General features: G+C 37.4%; 3 protein-coding genes across 3 annotated transcripts; 2 read left to right on the forward strand and 1 right to left on the reverse strand.

The window, feature by feature from the left end:
- Positions 1-61: 61 nt before the first annotated feature.
- LOC133715961 (DAR GTPase 2, mitochondrial) lies at positions 62-4,216 on the forward strand. Its single transcript, XM_062142674.1, has 8 exons — positions 62-446; positions 942-1,046; positions 1,510-1,587; positions 1,953-2,103; positions 2,217-2,287; positions 2,666-2,762; positions 2,949-3,151; positions 3,606-4,216. Exons 1-8 carry the CDS (start codon positions 279-281, stop codon positions 3,840-3,842), a joined length of 1,110 nt encoding a protein of 369 aa, XP_061998658.1. The 5' UTR covers positions 62-278; the 3' UTR covers positions 3,843-4,216.
- An 821-nt stretch (positions 4,217-5,037) lies between these two features.
- On the forward strand, positions 5,038-9,462 carry LOC133716474 (two-component response regulator ARR2-like). Its single transcript, XM_062143182.1, has 9 exons — positions 5,038-5,149; positions 5,384-5,398; positions 5,499-5,651; positions 7,238-7,591; positions 7,730-7,806; positions 7,947-8,894; positions 8,997-9,086; positions 9,173-9,268; positions 9,424-9,462. The coding sequence occupies exons 1-9, from the start codon at positions 5,038-5,040 to the stop codon at positions 9,460-9,462; spliced, it is 1,884 nt and encodes a 627-aa protein (XP_061999166.1).
- A 3,685-nt stretch (positions 9,463-13,147) lies between these two features.
- LOC133716476 (uncharacterized) lies at positions 13,148-14,340 on the reverse strand. Its single transcript, XM_062143183.1, has 2 exons — positions 13,497-14,340; positions 13,148-13,185 (listed from the first exon to the last, which is right to left on the reverse strand). Exons 1-2 carry the CDS (start codon positions 14,338-14,340, stop codon positions 13,148-13,150), a joined length of 882 nt encoding a protein of 293 aa, XP_061999167.1.

A 14,340-nucleotide genomic window follows, 5' to 3' on the forward strand; every position in this document is an offset into this window, starting at 1 on the left:
ACCAAACACCTTTTGCTACTTAACTTATAAGTCGAGAAACTTTTTGCACAACCTAATACCTTAATTCAACGGTCTGGTGTGTGATATAGTTAGTATGGAAAGAAAAAAAAAAAAAATTTAAAAAAAATTGCAAAAGGCTTTTGGGTTTAGTTTTGTTATGAAGTTTTAGACTCCTCACGTTATTAATCTTTCAAGACTAAAGCCAGAGGCAAAAATTGGCCCAGAGAAAAGTCCCAAAACGCAAAACAGCCCAGTGTTATCTTCAACTCAAAGGCAAAATGGCAACGGCTAGTTTAGCAAGACGAATAGGCATGGCTATTGTAAAAGCCACCAACAACACAAGCTCTGGGAACGGCTGGTTCAGCCCTCACATGGCTGCTGCTTCTCGTGCCATCGCTGAACGTATCCCATTGGTTGATCTCGTTCTTGAAGTCAGAGACGCAAGGGTACATACTCTGCTACTTCCGTTCAATATGTATACTTATGCACTCCATGTGTTTGATGAAATGCCTCACTCACATTCACTAGCTGTTTTCTCTTTCTTCTTTCTTTGAATATGAAAATTTTCAAGTTTTAAGATCTGGGTTTGTGAGGTTTGGTCCTTAACTTGTAGAAAATGGTGCAACTTGGTATCTCGGTTTTGGGTTTTGCCTATCTGTCTTGGGCATTCACTCGCAATCCCATCAAAATGACCTATAACTGCATTCTTGTTTCCCATAGTTATTTGATTACGTAGATTCCCATTGCTTGCTATTGAGACCAAAAGTATCTTGTAATGCATTTCCATTTTGAAGGTAATTCTCGTTGCGTTTAAGAAAAAACTTGTTAACTATGCTCCCAAGGGAAAAGCATTGCTTGAAATCTTAAATGCAAAATTTTCAGGCGTGGTTACAAACTATGTTCTGAAGGATCATTACTGATTTACTTTATACTACTTTCAGATTCCATTGTCATCAGCGTACAAGCAATTGGAGAACTACACATCCTCCTCCAAGCGAATCATAGTAATGAACAAGGTGGACCTTGCGAATCGTTCCCAGTTGAAGGTGTGCATTGTTCAGCAATTTAATTTTCTTTCCACGTTAGATATACTTGACAAAAAAAAAAAAAAAAAAACAACAACGACAATGTTCAAGCATGAACTTTTAAAAATCTGATCAAAGTTCTGTGATCTATCATTTGAATCTGTTTTACAGTGGTGAGTGAGCTCGTAGATAGTGAAATATGTGATGCTTTTTCTTTTCTTTAATTTGAGTTGTGGATAAGTTACTTGAACCACCTATTACACTGGGAAAATTACATAACGCCTTGGTTCCCATTAAGACGATTGGGGTAGGGTGGAGTGAATGATAGATGTCCCTAACGTAGATCCTATTTACGTCTTCCCCTTATAGGCAAATTAAACTTGTGTAATTTAAGCATAGTGAAACTTATAGCCAATTAGTATTTATGACGCAAATCACTCGTATTTTTCCTTCTATAATAGTTTTGTATTTCTGCCATTTATAGGAATGGATGAAGTATTTTGAGCAAAATAATTGCATTTCATACGGAGTCAATGCCCATAATAAAGAGAGCATTAAGCAGGTAACTGTATTATTTGTTTTTTTTTTCATTAACTTTGTTAAATGCATATCTTAGTCATAAACAAAGGCACGGTTTGATTGTAGATGGAAAACTTATCATCATGATGATAATAGTGTATGGATAATTTTTAGCCATATGTATGAGTCATGTATGTGGTATTTTGGATCTCTCTGTGTGATATAGTTATAAAATTCAAATTTCCCTTCAATTATTTTTGGACTCAAACTTAATTCAAGCAACGTCTTGTTCTGTTCTCTTTTCCTGAAGAATGCATCGATTCAGTATCTCTCATGTTCTTTTGGTTCTTACTCTTTTAAGTTATTGCTCTTTTAGTTCATTCATTCCAAATGGTGTACTTCGTACAGTTTTTGAACTTTTTGCAAGCTCGTGTCAGAGAATTGAATAACAATGATAATTCTAGTTATACTGCAACGATATTGCTACTTGGAATTCCTAATGTTGGTAAGTCAGCCCTTGCCAACTCCTTACATCGATTTGGGAGGATTAGTGCAGCAGGTACCACTTTAAATCATATTTTTTTAAGCTTCTTTTATTCTTGAGACTTGGATTATGTGGGGGAATATCCTCCTCTGTTATGTACTCTAATTCATTCCAGAAAATTGGAATAGAAAAGGGAAAGTTGAAGCATGCTACAGTGAGTCCACAGCCTGGTGAAACAAAAGATATAAGCAGTTTGAAGGTTTGTAGACTTTGCCTTTTGACACATATGTTGTGGGAAGCTTGTCTTATATATGTTAATAAGAGGGTGGATACTAGGGATAAGCACAATAGAGGGTATGGGTGCATCATTTAGGCAGCATATTGCAAAAAATGTTTCAATTCGAAATTTTCTATAAACATACAAAAACTTATTTTGGTTTTATTATTCTCAGATCAAAGGCATTTTATACAAGTATTTTTCTCCTTGAAAATTTTCAGTTCCTGCAGACCCCATAGCTGTGTTGACAAGAATAATGGTTCCAGAAAGAAAAAGAAAAAAGAAAGAATTTTTAAATCCAGATCCCTGATATATGTTAAGGACTTGAGTCCAGTTACATATGTTTATGATCATTTGCAGATTGGAAGTCATCCCAATATTTATGTTTTGGACACACCAGGTGTTTTGCCTCCAGAGATTCATGATGTAGAGGTCTGCACCAAATTAGCGTTGACAGGTACAATCATTATGGATACTTTATTTCTGTTCCTTGGGTCCAAATGGGTAAAGTAGCTGGTCTGACAGAGTAGATCTGTGCTTCCCAGAGTGAGTTACACAGACTTATATGTGGTATGACTGAGATGAATGAGAATTCTGAAACGTTTGAGATACCATATATTCATGTTTTCACTTTCGAATGCAGGAACCATTATAGATTGTTATGCTGGGGAAAAAGAACTAGCTCAGTGTTTTCTGGCTATCTTGAACAGAAGCGACGAATACAAGAAATGGGCAAATTTGTCCAACAGTGAGAATGGTAGAACATTGATAGACCACAGTATAGAATGCTCAAATAGCTCGAAAGACATCAAACGGAAAAGAAGATACTCTGCAGATCACACACAGGTTTGCATGCTTATTGTCTGCACCCAAGAACTATGGTTTTCTATTCTCACTTGTTTTCATAATTGATTAAATTGATTTTTCTTTTTAAAATCCCCATAGTTGATTTGTAAATGATGTTAGGGTAAGAAGCATCTTATAACTTTGTGTAGGGCTGTGGCTTGTTGATAGTGCATTAGTAGCGGTGTGCAGTAGTTTAATAAATCTGTCCCCTTGCCAACACGGTGAAACAAAATCTTTTAAATACCTTTCACTTATTTCTATGCGAAAAAAATGAAGACACACCATTCTGATAGATGGTCTAAATTGTTCAAACGTTATAAGAATTGCTTTTATTGCAGTTGGAAAAGAGTCTTTTATATCTTATAATACCTCAGGAGTAACAATGGTATGACAAGGATAAAAAAACGGCTATTAATAGTTTTCAAAATTAATGTGACATTTGTTTCTCCTGCAGGATTTCATAGTGCAAGATGTTCGTCAGATTCTCTTCAAAACCATATCATCTTTCAATGGTGACATGGAGGATGAAATGCTTATTGAGGAACAGATCAAGGCCCTGCAAGGAGTTTTTCAGTTTCCTCTGGAATCCAAAAAGAACACTCAATATAAAGCCGAATTGAAGTTATTGAATCTTTTTCGCACTGGGAGGCTTGGACATTATACCTTGGATTCTATACCAAGAAACCTCTAGTTCTTTGGGACTTGGTGTATACTATATGAACGCGATTCTCTGCTAAAAGTACCCTAGATCAAAAGCATGAAGTCATTTCCTTTGAGTCACCCCCTCCACAAGCTGCTAATTCTTTCCTAGTTGACTTCTGCGAAATTTCCAGGTCTAGAAGATCTAGTGTAATTAATCCTGGGAGCTAGCTTTCTCTTTTAGCTATTAGCTAGGTTCCAGAATCCATAAATAACCTAAAAAGGTGGTGATAAATCAGCATTGTTAATTTTTAGATTTCATTTGAAATCTGAAAATGAGTCAACTATATGGAAAGTAAAATATTGTAAGGATTTCAACCTTATCCTATATATTCATTTGCTGTAAATTTCAAATCTTTGTGTTTTCGTGCATTGATAGAAGATTTTTTCAATTTCCCTAGTTTTAAGTCGACATTTTTAGACCAAATCAGCTAGAATGAACTTACTAATCAGAGAGAAAAAAAAGAAGTGTAAAAGTTTTCTTTCCCTCCTTCAACTTGTACTCGAGGAAACACCCTTTTGGTAAAGCTTTCTAATGCCATTCTCAGGTAGAGTCGTTCGATATTTTTAAAGAAATGATATTTTTCCAAGTCAACTATTATGCATGATAAAGGAATTTTTTTTTTCTTTCCCTTTTTCTTTACAAAGCTACTGTTCATCTAGAGTTTACACTTCTAAGAACCAAAGAAGATAAAATTTCAGAAATATAGAAAAACAAAAACTAAAATTACGTGACACATTGCGGTTGGTTTCTTTCTCTCAATATTTCTGAAGTTCTTACATGACACATTGTACAGTGTGTTTGCTGCACAGACATATATAGATAGATTTGAAGAGGAAAGTAATCAGCTTAAACCCACAGAAACTCTGCAAAGTTGATTTTCTTCTTTGGGATCCCATGCATGCAAGGACTTCTTCTATATGGAGAGTTGCATTAAATGTCAATTTTTCTTCTGGATATTTTTCCTTTAGCTGTTAAAAAGTTGGTGGTTTCGCCATTTCTGATGGCTTTCATAACAAATCTGCTCTTTTGCTACTATATATGCACGGTTAAACCCGGTTAGAAATGGATATATACACTCCCTTTCTCTCTCACTAGTATTTCGTTCTTCTTCGATCTGTACCATCTTGCAAAATCCATCGATCAGACTCAATCGAGGGTTTTCTAAGCGCACATATCTGTTGACATGGTTTTACAAGGACAATCTGATCCTGTCAAACTTCGTGTACTTGTTATAGGTTATGACCCTACATTTCTGGCCAGTGTTTCTGAATTTCTTCGCCTCTTGAACCATCAAGGTACGTACATAACATAGAGCACAAGCCTGCTTTTTATTTCTCGATCTGTTTCCTTTGTAACCAAAGACCATGTTAAAATTTTCAATTATCGATCCCTTATATCCTCTTCTTTCGCATATTGAGGTCCTAATTAATTCCTCAGTCATATCGTTAAACATAAGACAGACTTTGTAGGTATTGCATGACAATCAAATGCCGATGTATAACTTATTAATTTTTTCTTTATTAATGCAGGTATATACCAATTTGGTACTTTTTTTTTTCTTCTAACAATAATGTCACACATATACTTCAATTATACATATTTTTGACATTTTTGACATAATAATTTTGTCTTGTTTTATTACAGTTTGGACATATACGAACCCATTCATTGCTTTCTCTGCTCTTCGGGTTAGGAGAAACTTTTATGACCTCATTATGACAGACCTTTATCTACCTGATATGGATGGATTTGAAGTCCAGAAAAGGGTTCGAGAAGAATTTAAGCTGCCCTTAATTAGTGAGTCAATTTTTTTTTTTTTTGATGAATTTTTTTTTTTTAAGTTATATATACACACACACAATTATATATATTCTGTGTGTGTGTGTTACATGTTTGTGAGTATGATATACGTAATACATTGTCTGTCTTTTATGTATATTTTCGAGCTTCAAATACTCATTACGTATATTACATCTTTCACTACCATTATTGGGTTCTTTACCAAAGGTAATGATAAACTGGGTTTTTATTTGGTAATTAGGTTTTTACATAATGGGGATAGTGCTTTCCCTTCAGGTTATTTTATCTAAACTTTTCGACACAAACTTCTCTAACGTTAACTTCTTGTAGTTCTCTTTCTTTCAACCTGTAATAATATTAAGACTTTTCAGAAATTAAATAATACTAGCATTTTTCCACACATGCTCTGCATGTGCAAGCTATTAATTTTTTTTTTTTTCAGAAAAAAGAAGAAGAAAAAAGTTGGTTATTGTAGAGAAAAAAAAGTGGGAGAGAGAAAAGTGGGTTGTGGATAATTTTTTTCAAATTTTTTAAAGAAAAATACATTTTGTAAATGTCTTAATTATCCTTGTGATTTAATTAATTCTCAAAGTTTATTAATATTCTAGGGTTAATTCTGTCAAAATTTTAAATTTTGGCTAACAAACCCTCTTCTCTTAATAATAGTATAGATAAGGACACATAGATAAACAAGTAATAGAAGAAAAATCATAACTACTCATGAGCAATGTTCTAAAAATCGCTAGCCGCTAGTCGGGCGGTAACCAAGGGCCTAGCATCCATAGGCTTGGATGGGTGCTGCCTAATTTTTTTTTAATTTTTGTTATCTTATTTTTATAGCATATAAATACTCAAAATAGGGAGAAAATATTAAGCATACAAACGTCATTGTGTTCTTAGAAAGAGATAATTGGAGATGAGATAGAGAAAGAGATAAAATAGAAAATCTTAAAAAATAAAAAAATAAAAGGCAAAAAATAAAAACTTTTTATAAGCCCAGGACGCCTAGGCGTCCGCACAAAATTCAACCCAATTATTGTACCGATTTGAGGTTATTTGGGGTGGACTATCACTGCCTAGCGCTTAGGCGGCTGCCCAAGCCAAGTTTTAGAGACTGCTCATAAGTGAAAACTGTTGTGAGAGAGAGAGAGAGAGAGTAATTACTTGGATACTTCTTAATGATGTCATAAGTTTAGCGGTGTTTTTTAACTAATAAAAACTCATTTCATGTGATAAAATCGAATTAGATTGGTTCGAAAATGTTATTTATGAGAGTATGTAATGTAATTTTTCTTTTATTCAAAAACACAATTATTCTAACTAGTATGCTACATGTATAGCCAACTACCATTTAGTTTAGTTGACAAGGCGCGCATTTCTCTCCAACAAATGTAAAGATCAAATTAGATTGGTTCACAAATGTCATCTTTAACTATATCTCATGTAATTTCTTCGAAATGTTGATAGAAGTCTGGAGTTCAAATCATCTCCCTCCTCTCCTTTCCTCTCCTGTCATTAAAAAAAATTGCTACATTGTGTGTTATCACCTCTCTAATCCGATTCATGCATGTTTGAACATGCAGTGGTTTCGGCCGACGATAGAGAGCATGTCATATTAAAGGCTCTCAAGCTTGGTGCTGCACATTATATAGTCAAACCAGTTTGCTTTGATGATGTGAAAAACCTATGGAAATTTGTTGTCAATGCCGATAGATCACCAAAAGAAATTTCTTTTGTTGAGGAAATCGAAAGTGGTGGCGAACAATCAAGTGAGACAAGTACATCTGACGAGGATACAAATGGTGATCATGAGAAAAAGAATTCCAAGAGAAGAAAATCAACAAAGGAAGGCAATGCTCCAAAAAAGGCAAAGTTGATATGGACGCAAGAGCTCCAGGCTCGGTTTCTGGAATCCGTTCATTTTATAGGCCTAGAAAGTAAGTATAAGACTGGTCATATACTGATTGATTTCTTGCTACTTAATAACTTACTTTTCTGTTTTGATTCACCTGTTCTTACGAATTAATTAATTTCGAAGAGCACTTTGTTCTTTTGTTCATTTCCGAATTGATCAGGGGCTGTTCCGAAAACAATTCTTGAGGTCATGAACGTTGAAGGCCTGACTAGAGAAAACGTGGCGAGCCATTTGCAGGTTTGTAGAAATCCTAGTGTCCTTGGATAATTTGTGTTCATATTATGGTCAGGCTTTCGAAATGACTTATACATCCTGATTAAGAGATATAACATAAGACATAATTAATGATTTTTCTTTTGATTATTTTGTTTTTTCAGAAGTATAGACAATTTTTAAGGAGAGTCGCAGTAAAGATTTCAGTAAGTAAATCGGATATTGGTAACAAGTCCCAGATGTCAAGCTCTACATTCGGGCAAAGTCAAACTTCGATATTCCAGCAGCAGCCCATTTGTGGACAGAATCTCTCCATATTAAATCTTAATGCTTCAAGCCTTGGACGTCCCCTTTTTCATGCCAATCACCACGAAGCATCAACCACTTCCGTGCCTCCATTCGGAAACACATCACACTTATATCAACCGAATTCTCTATCACATTTTCAGATGCCGCAACCTGCTTTCATGGGGTACCCAGGGTCTTTCCAACCAGCCAATTACTCATCAGTTAATGGGAGTGGATTTCAGACAAATAATGTTCAAAGCAATTGGTCAAGTGCTAATGGACTCCAAGCTCAAACAAGTCCACTGACCAACCACCTATATGGCAATTACAATAACTATGGCATGAGTACAGGGTTTCAGTTTGGTTCATGTCCATTCATGGGATTTCTGAATGATTCTAATAGTCTCATCACCAACAACTACTATGGTAGACTCCCAATGAGTGGTGCTGCTTCTGTAGGGCTAGCTGGATTTAACTCGAATCAAAACCCTAATTTGATGGTGGCGAACCACGGCTGGGCTTCATCAACTAGTGGACTCGATACTAATTTTTTTGGATCGTTTCTGAATGATATTGATCAAAGTGAGCTTCATCAAGAAATGAACAATACTTCACCAACGGGTAATTTGATGTTCGGTAACAATAATTTTTCAGGCGTGGAGGATGCTTCATCAGTTGGTTTTGGTGGTATTACAACTGTGGAAGCTGCGGCTTCTAGCTCTAATGTTGTAGACGTATCACCAAATCAGAATCAAACCGGCGAGTACTTTGATGAACTTCATGATATCTTATTCAACGATACCAATTTGGAATCTGTCAACCAGGTATATATCATATATGTATGTACGTACATGCTTAATAGCTTCATAGTGCTGAGAACTTTAATATATACTCTCATTTTGACTTGATACTTCTTTGTTTTATAGGAAGAAGGAAAAGAAGTGGTCAATTTTTATGAGACTAATGCAAATGCGGTTCAAGAAAATGCTTCCTTGCTCAAAGAATCCAACGGCCAGGCATGTATCTATCACTGAATGACATATTAGTTGATGCATGTTATGATTATTATTAAATAAGACGCCAAATGTGATGTTGCATGTAGCAGAATTTTAATAGAGAACTCAACGAAGAACTCGAGTTTGACTGGTTGGATCTATTGGATGCCACAGCAATTCTAGATAATGTCTCCTTAGATGAGGTATGTTCATGTATCCATATTCAGTTTAATTAATAAAATCTAGAAGTATATGTGTCTTGTGTCTTTAGTACTGAGGTATATTCATGTGGTATTCCAGTTTAATTAAATCTCATATGATTACTTGGCATTCGGTTTTGCTTCTTAATTGCTGACAGGAATGCAAGAAGTTTATGGACTCAATCCTCAACCACTGAAGATTAAATATTTGTGATCGAGAATGATAATCCTGCCCAATTCCAGCGAAATTAATGTGATCCAATTAAAGCTTGGACGGAGTCAGTTATATCGAACTCGTGGAATGAACAACTGGAGCTACTTTAAACGTACTCTTCCATTGATCCTAAATATAGTTTAATCTGAATGTCGTTGAACTGCTTGTTCGCTTTCTAGGCTCTAGCTATAGTAAGACCAAGAAAGAGATGACAGTAAGAAATTACCGCCAAGACTAAGCTTGTAAGCTACCTGTATGAATATGCAGCCAAATCTTCTTAAACTGTATAAGAAGTTTTGTTCTCTAATGAACTAAATAAGCTAATTAATAGGATATATGGCCCTGTGTGTTAATGGTGCATGATAATTAAATTATTATAGAATTTAAGCTCTTTTCCTGCACGCTAAATTTATCAATGAGTGCTATTTCAAAAAAAATTTATCAATGAGTGATTAATTTGTACAGTTCTTTTATGGCATTTAAACAGAATTGAAGTGTTGAATATTTCTGTATATTACTCAAAACAAGATTACAAGGCATATATATACAACTACTGTCATTTTGATATCCTCGCATCTAGGGGCTATTCTAGGTAAGCAAATAAAGATAATAACTACAGAAGATTACAAAAGATCACCTAAACAATACAAGATAATTACAGGATCAGTTGGGATCCTTCCCTTCAATACTCCCCCTCAAGTTAGGAGTGTAGATATTGATCACTCCTAACTTGCGCAGCAACACAGTAAACTGATTCGAACTGAGGGTCTTGGTGAAGATATCTGCTGGTTGCTCCTTCGTCTTGACATGCATTGTTCGAACCAATCCCCTTTGCAGCTTCTCTCGTACAACATGGCAATCGATCTCAATGTGTTTGGTCCTTTCATGAAACACAGGATTAGATGCTATGTGTATGGCTGCCTTGTCGTCACAAAACAACTTGACCGGTTGCACCTGTTTAACATTCAGATCATTCAAGAGGTATAACAACCAAGTAATCTCACAACAAGTGGTGGCCATAGACCGATACTCGGCTTCCGCACTCGAACGCGAAACCGTTGTTTGCTTCTTAGTCTTCCATGAAATGGGAGCATCTCCAAGAAAGATGCAATAGCCTGTTGTCGACCTCCTTGTGTCCTTGCAATGCGCCCAATCCGCATCGCAATATGCCTTTAATTCCAATGGTCCTGTAGAGGGTAGGAAAATCCCCTGACCCGGGGTTTGCTTGAGATATCGCAGCACTTTGTATGCTGCGTCCAAATGAGGCTGTCTTGGTTGGTCCATGAACTGACTGAGAATATGGACTGCGTACACAAGGTCTGGCCGTGTGATGGTTAGATAAATGAGGCGTCCAACAAGCCTCCTGTACTGAGATGCATCTTCTATCAACTTCCCTTCTGCCTTCGTGAGAACGGTATTCTGATCAACTGGAAACTTTGAGGATTTCGAGCCAAGAAAACCTGTGTCTTCAAGTATCTCCAGTGCATATTTTCTTTGACTCAACACAATGCCTTGTTTAGACCTTGCTACTTCCAATCCGAGGAAGTACTTCAGTTGCCCCATATCTTTTAACTTAAAACGACTTGATAAAAAATTCTTGGTTTTGGTGATGTCATCTAGACTATTGCCTGCTAGAATCACATCATCTACATAAACCAACAAAGCTGTAAAGATACCTTCATGGTTTCGGACGAACAAAGAATAGTCAGACCATGATTGTCGAAAACCAGCGAACTTGAGGGCTGAGGAGAGCTTCAAGAACCATTGTCTGGAGGCTTGCTTCAAGCCGTATAACGACTTGTGTAATTTGCAAACTCTGTACTCCCCCTTTCGTTCGAAACCAGGTGGAAGTTGCATGTACACATCTTCATGAAGATCCCCATTAAGAAAGGCATTGTTCACGTCCAATTGGTGGAGATGCCAATTCTGTTGAGCTGCAAGACTGAGTAATAACCGGACTGTGGTGAGTTTGGCAACCGGCGCAAATGTTTCTCGATAATCAAGACCTTCGACTTGGCTGTAACCTTTTGCAACTAACCGCGCTTTATACCGTTCAATGGTGCCATCAGGATTATACTTGATCTTGTACACCCATTTACAGCCAATTGGTTGTTTGTGGGCTGGAGGAGGAACTAGACTCCACGTATGATTGGCTTGTAGCGCTTGAATCTCAAGTTTCATAGCTTCTCTCCATTTTGGATCTTTAACTGCCTGAGAAAAGGAAGTTGGTTCTCTTTGCAGAGAAAGATTAGTAGCAAAGGTTCTGTGAGAAGGAGAAAGGTTGGCATAAGAAAGAACCTGAGAGATACTATGAGCCGTACTAGGAGAGTGAACCTCATCCGAAGAAGATGACGGAGCGGGTCGTGAGGGAAGGGCCGCTGCAATGTGGAAGTCCTGCAATGCTGTGGGGATTTTGGTGGCACGAGTGGACTTGCAGAGATGTGGTGTAGCTACAGTGGGAGGAGAAGGTGAGGGATGGTGTTCCGAAAGGATGGGAGAAGCATAATCTGTGGCGGTTGGAGAAGGAGAAGAGAGGAGATCAGTTGCAGCGGAAGTTTGGGAATTTGGAGGAAGAGAATTATGGTCGGCAAAACTGGGAGAACTTGGAGGAGAAACTGACGGCAGAGACTCTTGTGTGGGATTCGAAGGAGAGATTGTAGGAGGTGGAGTGTGAAAAACATCATAATGAGGGGAATAAGTCAAAGAAGGAAACAAATTATTTTGAGGTGAAGAAGAAACAGAATTTGTTTGGAAAGGAAACTCTTGTTCAACGAAGACCACATCCCTTGAAACTAGGGATTGTTTGGTTGTCAAATCATACACCTTGTATCCCTTTTTCCCATTGGGATAGCCAACAAAAACACATTCAGTTGACCGTGGATCAAATTTGGAAGGACGTGTAGGATGGGTGGACAAAAAACATTTACAGCCAAAAACCTTTAAATGAGAATAATTAGGCTCCTTGTTAAAAAGCTTTTCAAATGGTGTCTTACCTTGAAGATTTGGAGTTGGTGTCCTATTGATCAAGTAAGTCGCAGTGAGGATTGCATCCCCCCAAAAAGTTTTTGGTAAATGTGCTTGGAAAAGGAGAGCCCTAGCAACGTTTAACAAATGTCGATGTTTGCGCTCAGCCACACCATTTTGTTGAGGTGTGTTGACGCAACTAGTTTGGTGAATGATGCCTTTAGAAGAATAAAAATCAGGGATGTTGAATTTGGGACCATTATCACTTCTAACGACCTTAACAATTTTACCAAACTGAGTTTCAGCTAAATGGATGAAATGGATGAGCAAAGTGCGTGCTTCCGATTTTTGTGCCATCAAATACACCCAAGTGCTACGTGAATGATCATCAACAATGGTCAAAAAAATACTTTGCACCCGAATAGGTTGGAACACGATAACCACCCCAAATATCAACATGAATTAAATCAAAACAAGATGCACTACGATTGACACTCAAAGGAAAGGGTTGCCTAGTAAGTTTGGCTAAAGGACAAATAGAACAAGAGTTTGAATCACAAGCTTTATTTGTAAGAAAAGAAAATAATGATGAAACTTTATTCGAAGGATGGCCAAGTCGTTGGTGCCATAAGGCATCCGAGTTTGCATGGACCACATTGCATGTTCCTTCCCGTTGCAGATTGAGGCGGTAGAGTCCCTCCTTCTCAGTTCCCGTCCCAATCATCCTCCCCGATCGTCGATCCTGTATGAAACAAAGATGTCTGAGAAAAATGGTAATATAGAAAGAGTCGAATGCAAGCTTGCTCACTGAAATCAGATTAAGATAAAATAGCGGAACACAAAGGACGTTATGAAGAACCAAATGGGGAGAGAAAACAACGGTGCCAATATGAGTGACATGCGTTGTGGTTCCATCGGGAAGTTTAACTTTTCGATTAGGTATTGATTTAAATGAGGTAAGCAAACTAGGACTGCAAACAATATGATCGCTAGCCCCACTATCTAGGATCCAAATTGGCTCTTTACTGTTTTGTGCAAGATGGTAGATTTTACCTGAAAGTTCCTCATAGTTTGAGATGTTACCGACCAAATTGGCAGACGCAGGCTTTGTTTGAGTTATGAGTTGGTTGAGGAGATGTTGACACTCCTCTTTTGTGAATGGAAAATTGACAGAAGCAGCTTCCTTGTTATCATTTTGTGCCTCAACATGATTTGCCTTGGATCGAATTTGTCCACCTTCAGCAGCAGCATTATCATTCTTCCTTCTGCGATAATATGCGTAGGTGTGCCCTTTGCCCTCGCAATATGTGCACTTCAAGTGTGCCCTGCAATACCGAGCAGTGTGATTATTCATCCCACACTTCTCACAAAATCTTGATGTTCCCGCACTAGGATTGAAGTTGCGGTTCTCTCCTTCTTTAGGATTGTAGGCTCTGTTCACTCCCTTGACCGCAAAGGCAGAAGATTCTGATGGAAGTGTGGATTTGTTAGCGACAGTTTCCGCCTGCTTCTCTTGACGTAACACCATTGCATAAGCTTTGTTGAGATTGGGAAGAGGGTCCATTCCTATTATGGTGCTGCGGGTTTGTGCGAAACTCTCATTCAATCCCATAAGGAATTTCATGGTCTTTTGAGTTTCAATGAAAGTCTTGACCTCCGTTGCAGCCTCACAGGTACAAGGAGGAAAGGAACAAAGAGCGTCCTTTTCATCCCAAAGACCTTTGAGTTTCGTGTAAAAGGAATTGACTGAGCTTGATCCTTGTTCACACCCATGTATAGCATTCTCTATATTGAACAACAAAACTGTATTAGTCTGAGAGAATCTCTCTTGCAATTCTAGCCACATACCTCGAGCATCCTTGCGGTGAACAACGCTACTTTGATTCTCCTTTGACAT

Source organism: Rosa rugosa, chromosome 6, assembly GCF_958449725.1.
Source record: "Rosa rugosa chromosome 6, drRosRugo1.1, whole genome shotgun sequence".
NCBI lineage: Eukaryota > Viridiplantae > Streptophyta > Magnoliopsida > Rosales > Rosaceae > Rosa > Rosa rugosa.

Coding starts and splice junctions, on each gene's coding strand:
- LOC133715961 (XM_062142674.1), top strand. CDS start 279: ATGGCAACGGCTAGTTTAGCAAGACGAATAGGCATGGCTATTGTAAAA. Junction 447..941: donor TTGAAGTCAGAGACGCAAGG/GTACATACTCTG, acceptor TACTACTTTCAG/ATTCCATTGTCATCAGCGTA. Junction 2,763..2,948: donor CACCAAATTAGCGTTGACAG/GTACAATCATTA, acceptor TTTCGAATGCAG/GAACCATTATAGATTGTTAT.
- LOC133716474 (XM_062143182.1), top strand. CDS start 5,038: ATGGTTTTACAAGGACAATCTGATCCTGTCAAACTTCGTGTACTTGTT. Junction 5,652..7,237: donor ATTTAAGCTGCCCTTAATTA/GTGAGTCAATTT, acceptor TTGAACATGCAG/TGGTTTCGGCCGACGATAGA. Junction 9,269..9,423: donor ATAATGTCTCCTTAGATGAG/GTATGTTCATGT, acceptor AATTGCTGACAG/GAATGCAAGAAGTTTATGGA.
- LOC133716476 (XM_062143183.1), bottom strand. CDS start 14,340: ATGTCAAAGGAGAATCAAAGTAGCGTTGTTCACCGCAAGGATGCTCGA. Junction 13,186..13,496: donor AAACTATGAGGAACTTTCAG/GTAAAATCTACC, acceptor TGTTTCATACAG/GATCGACGATCGGGGAGGAT.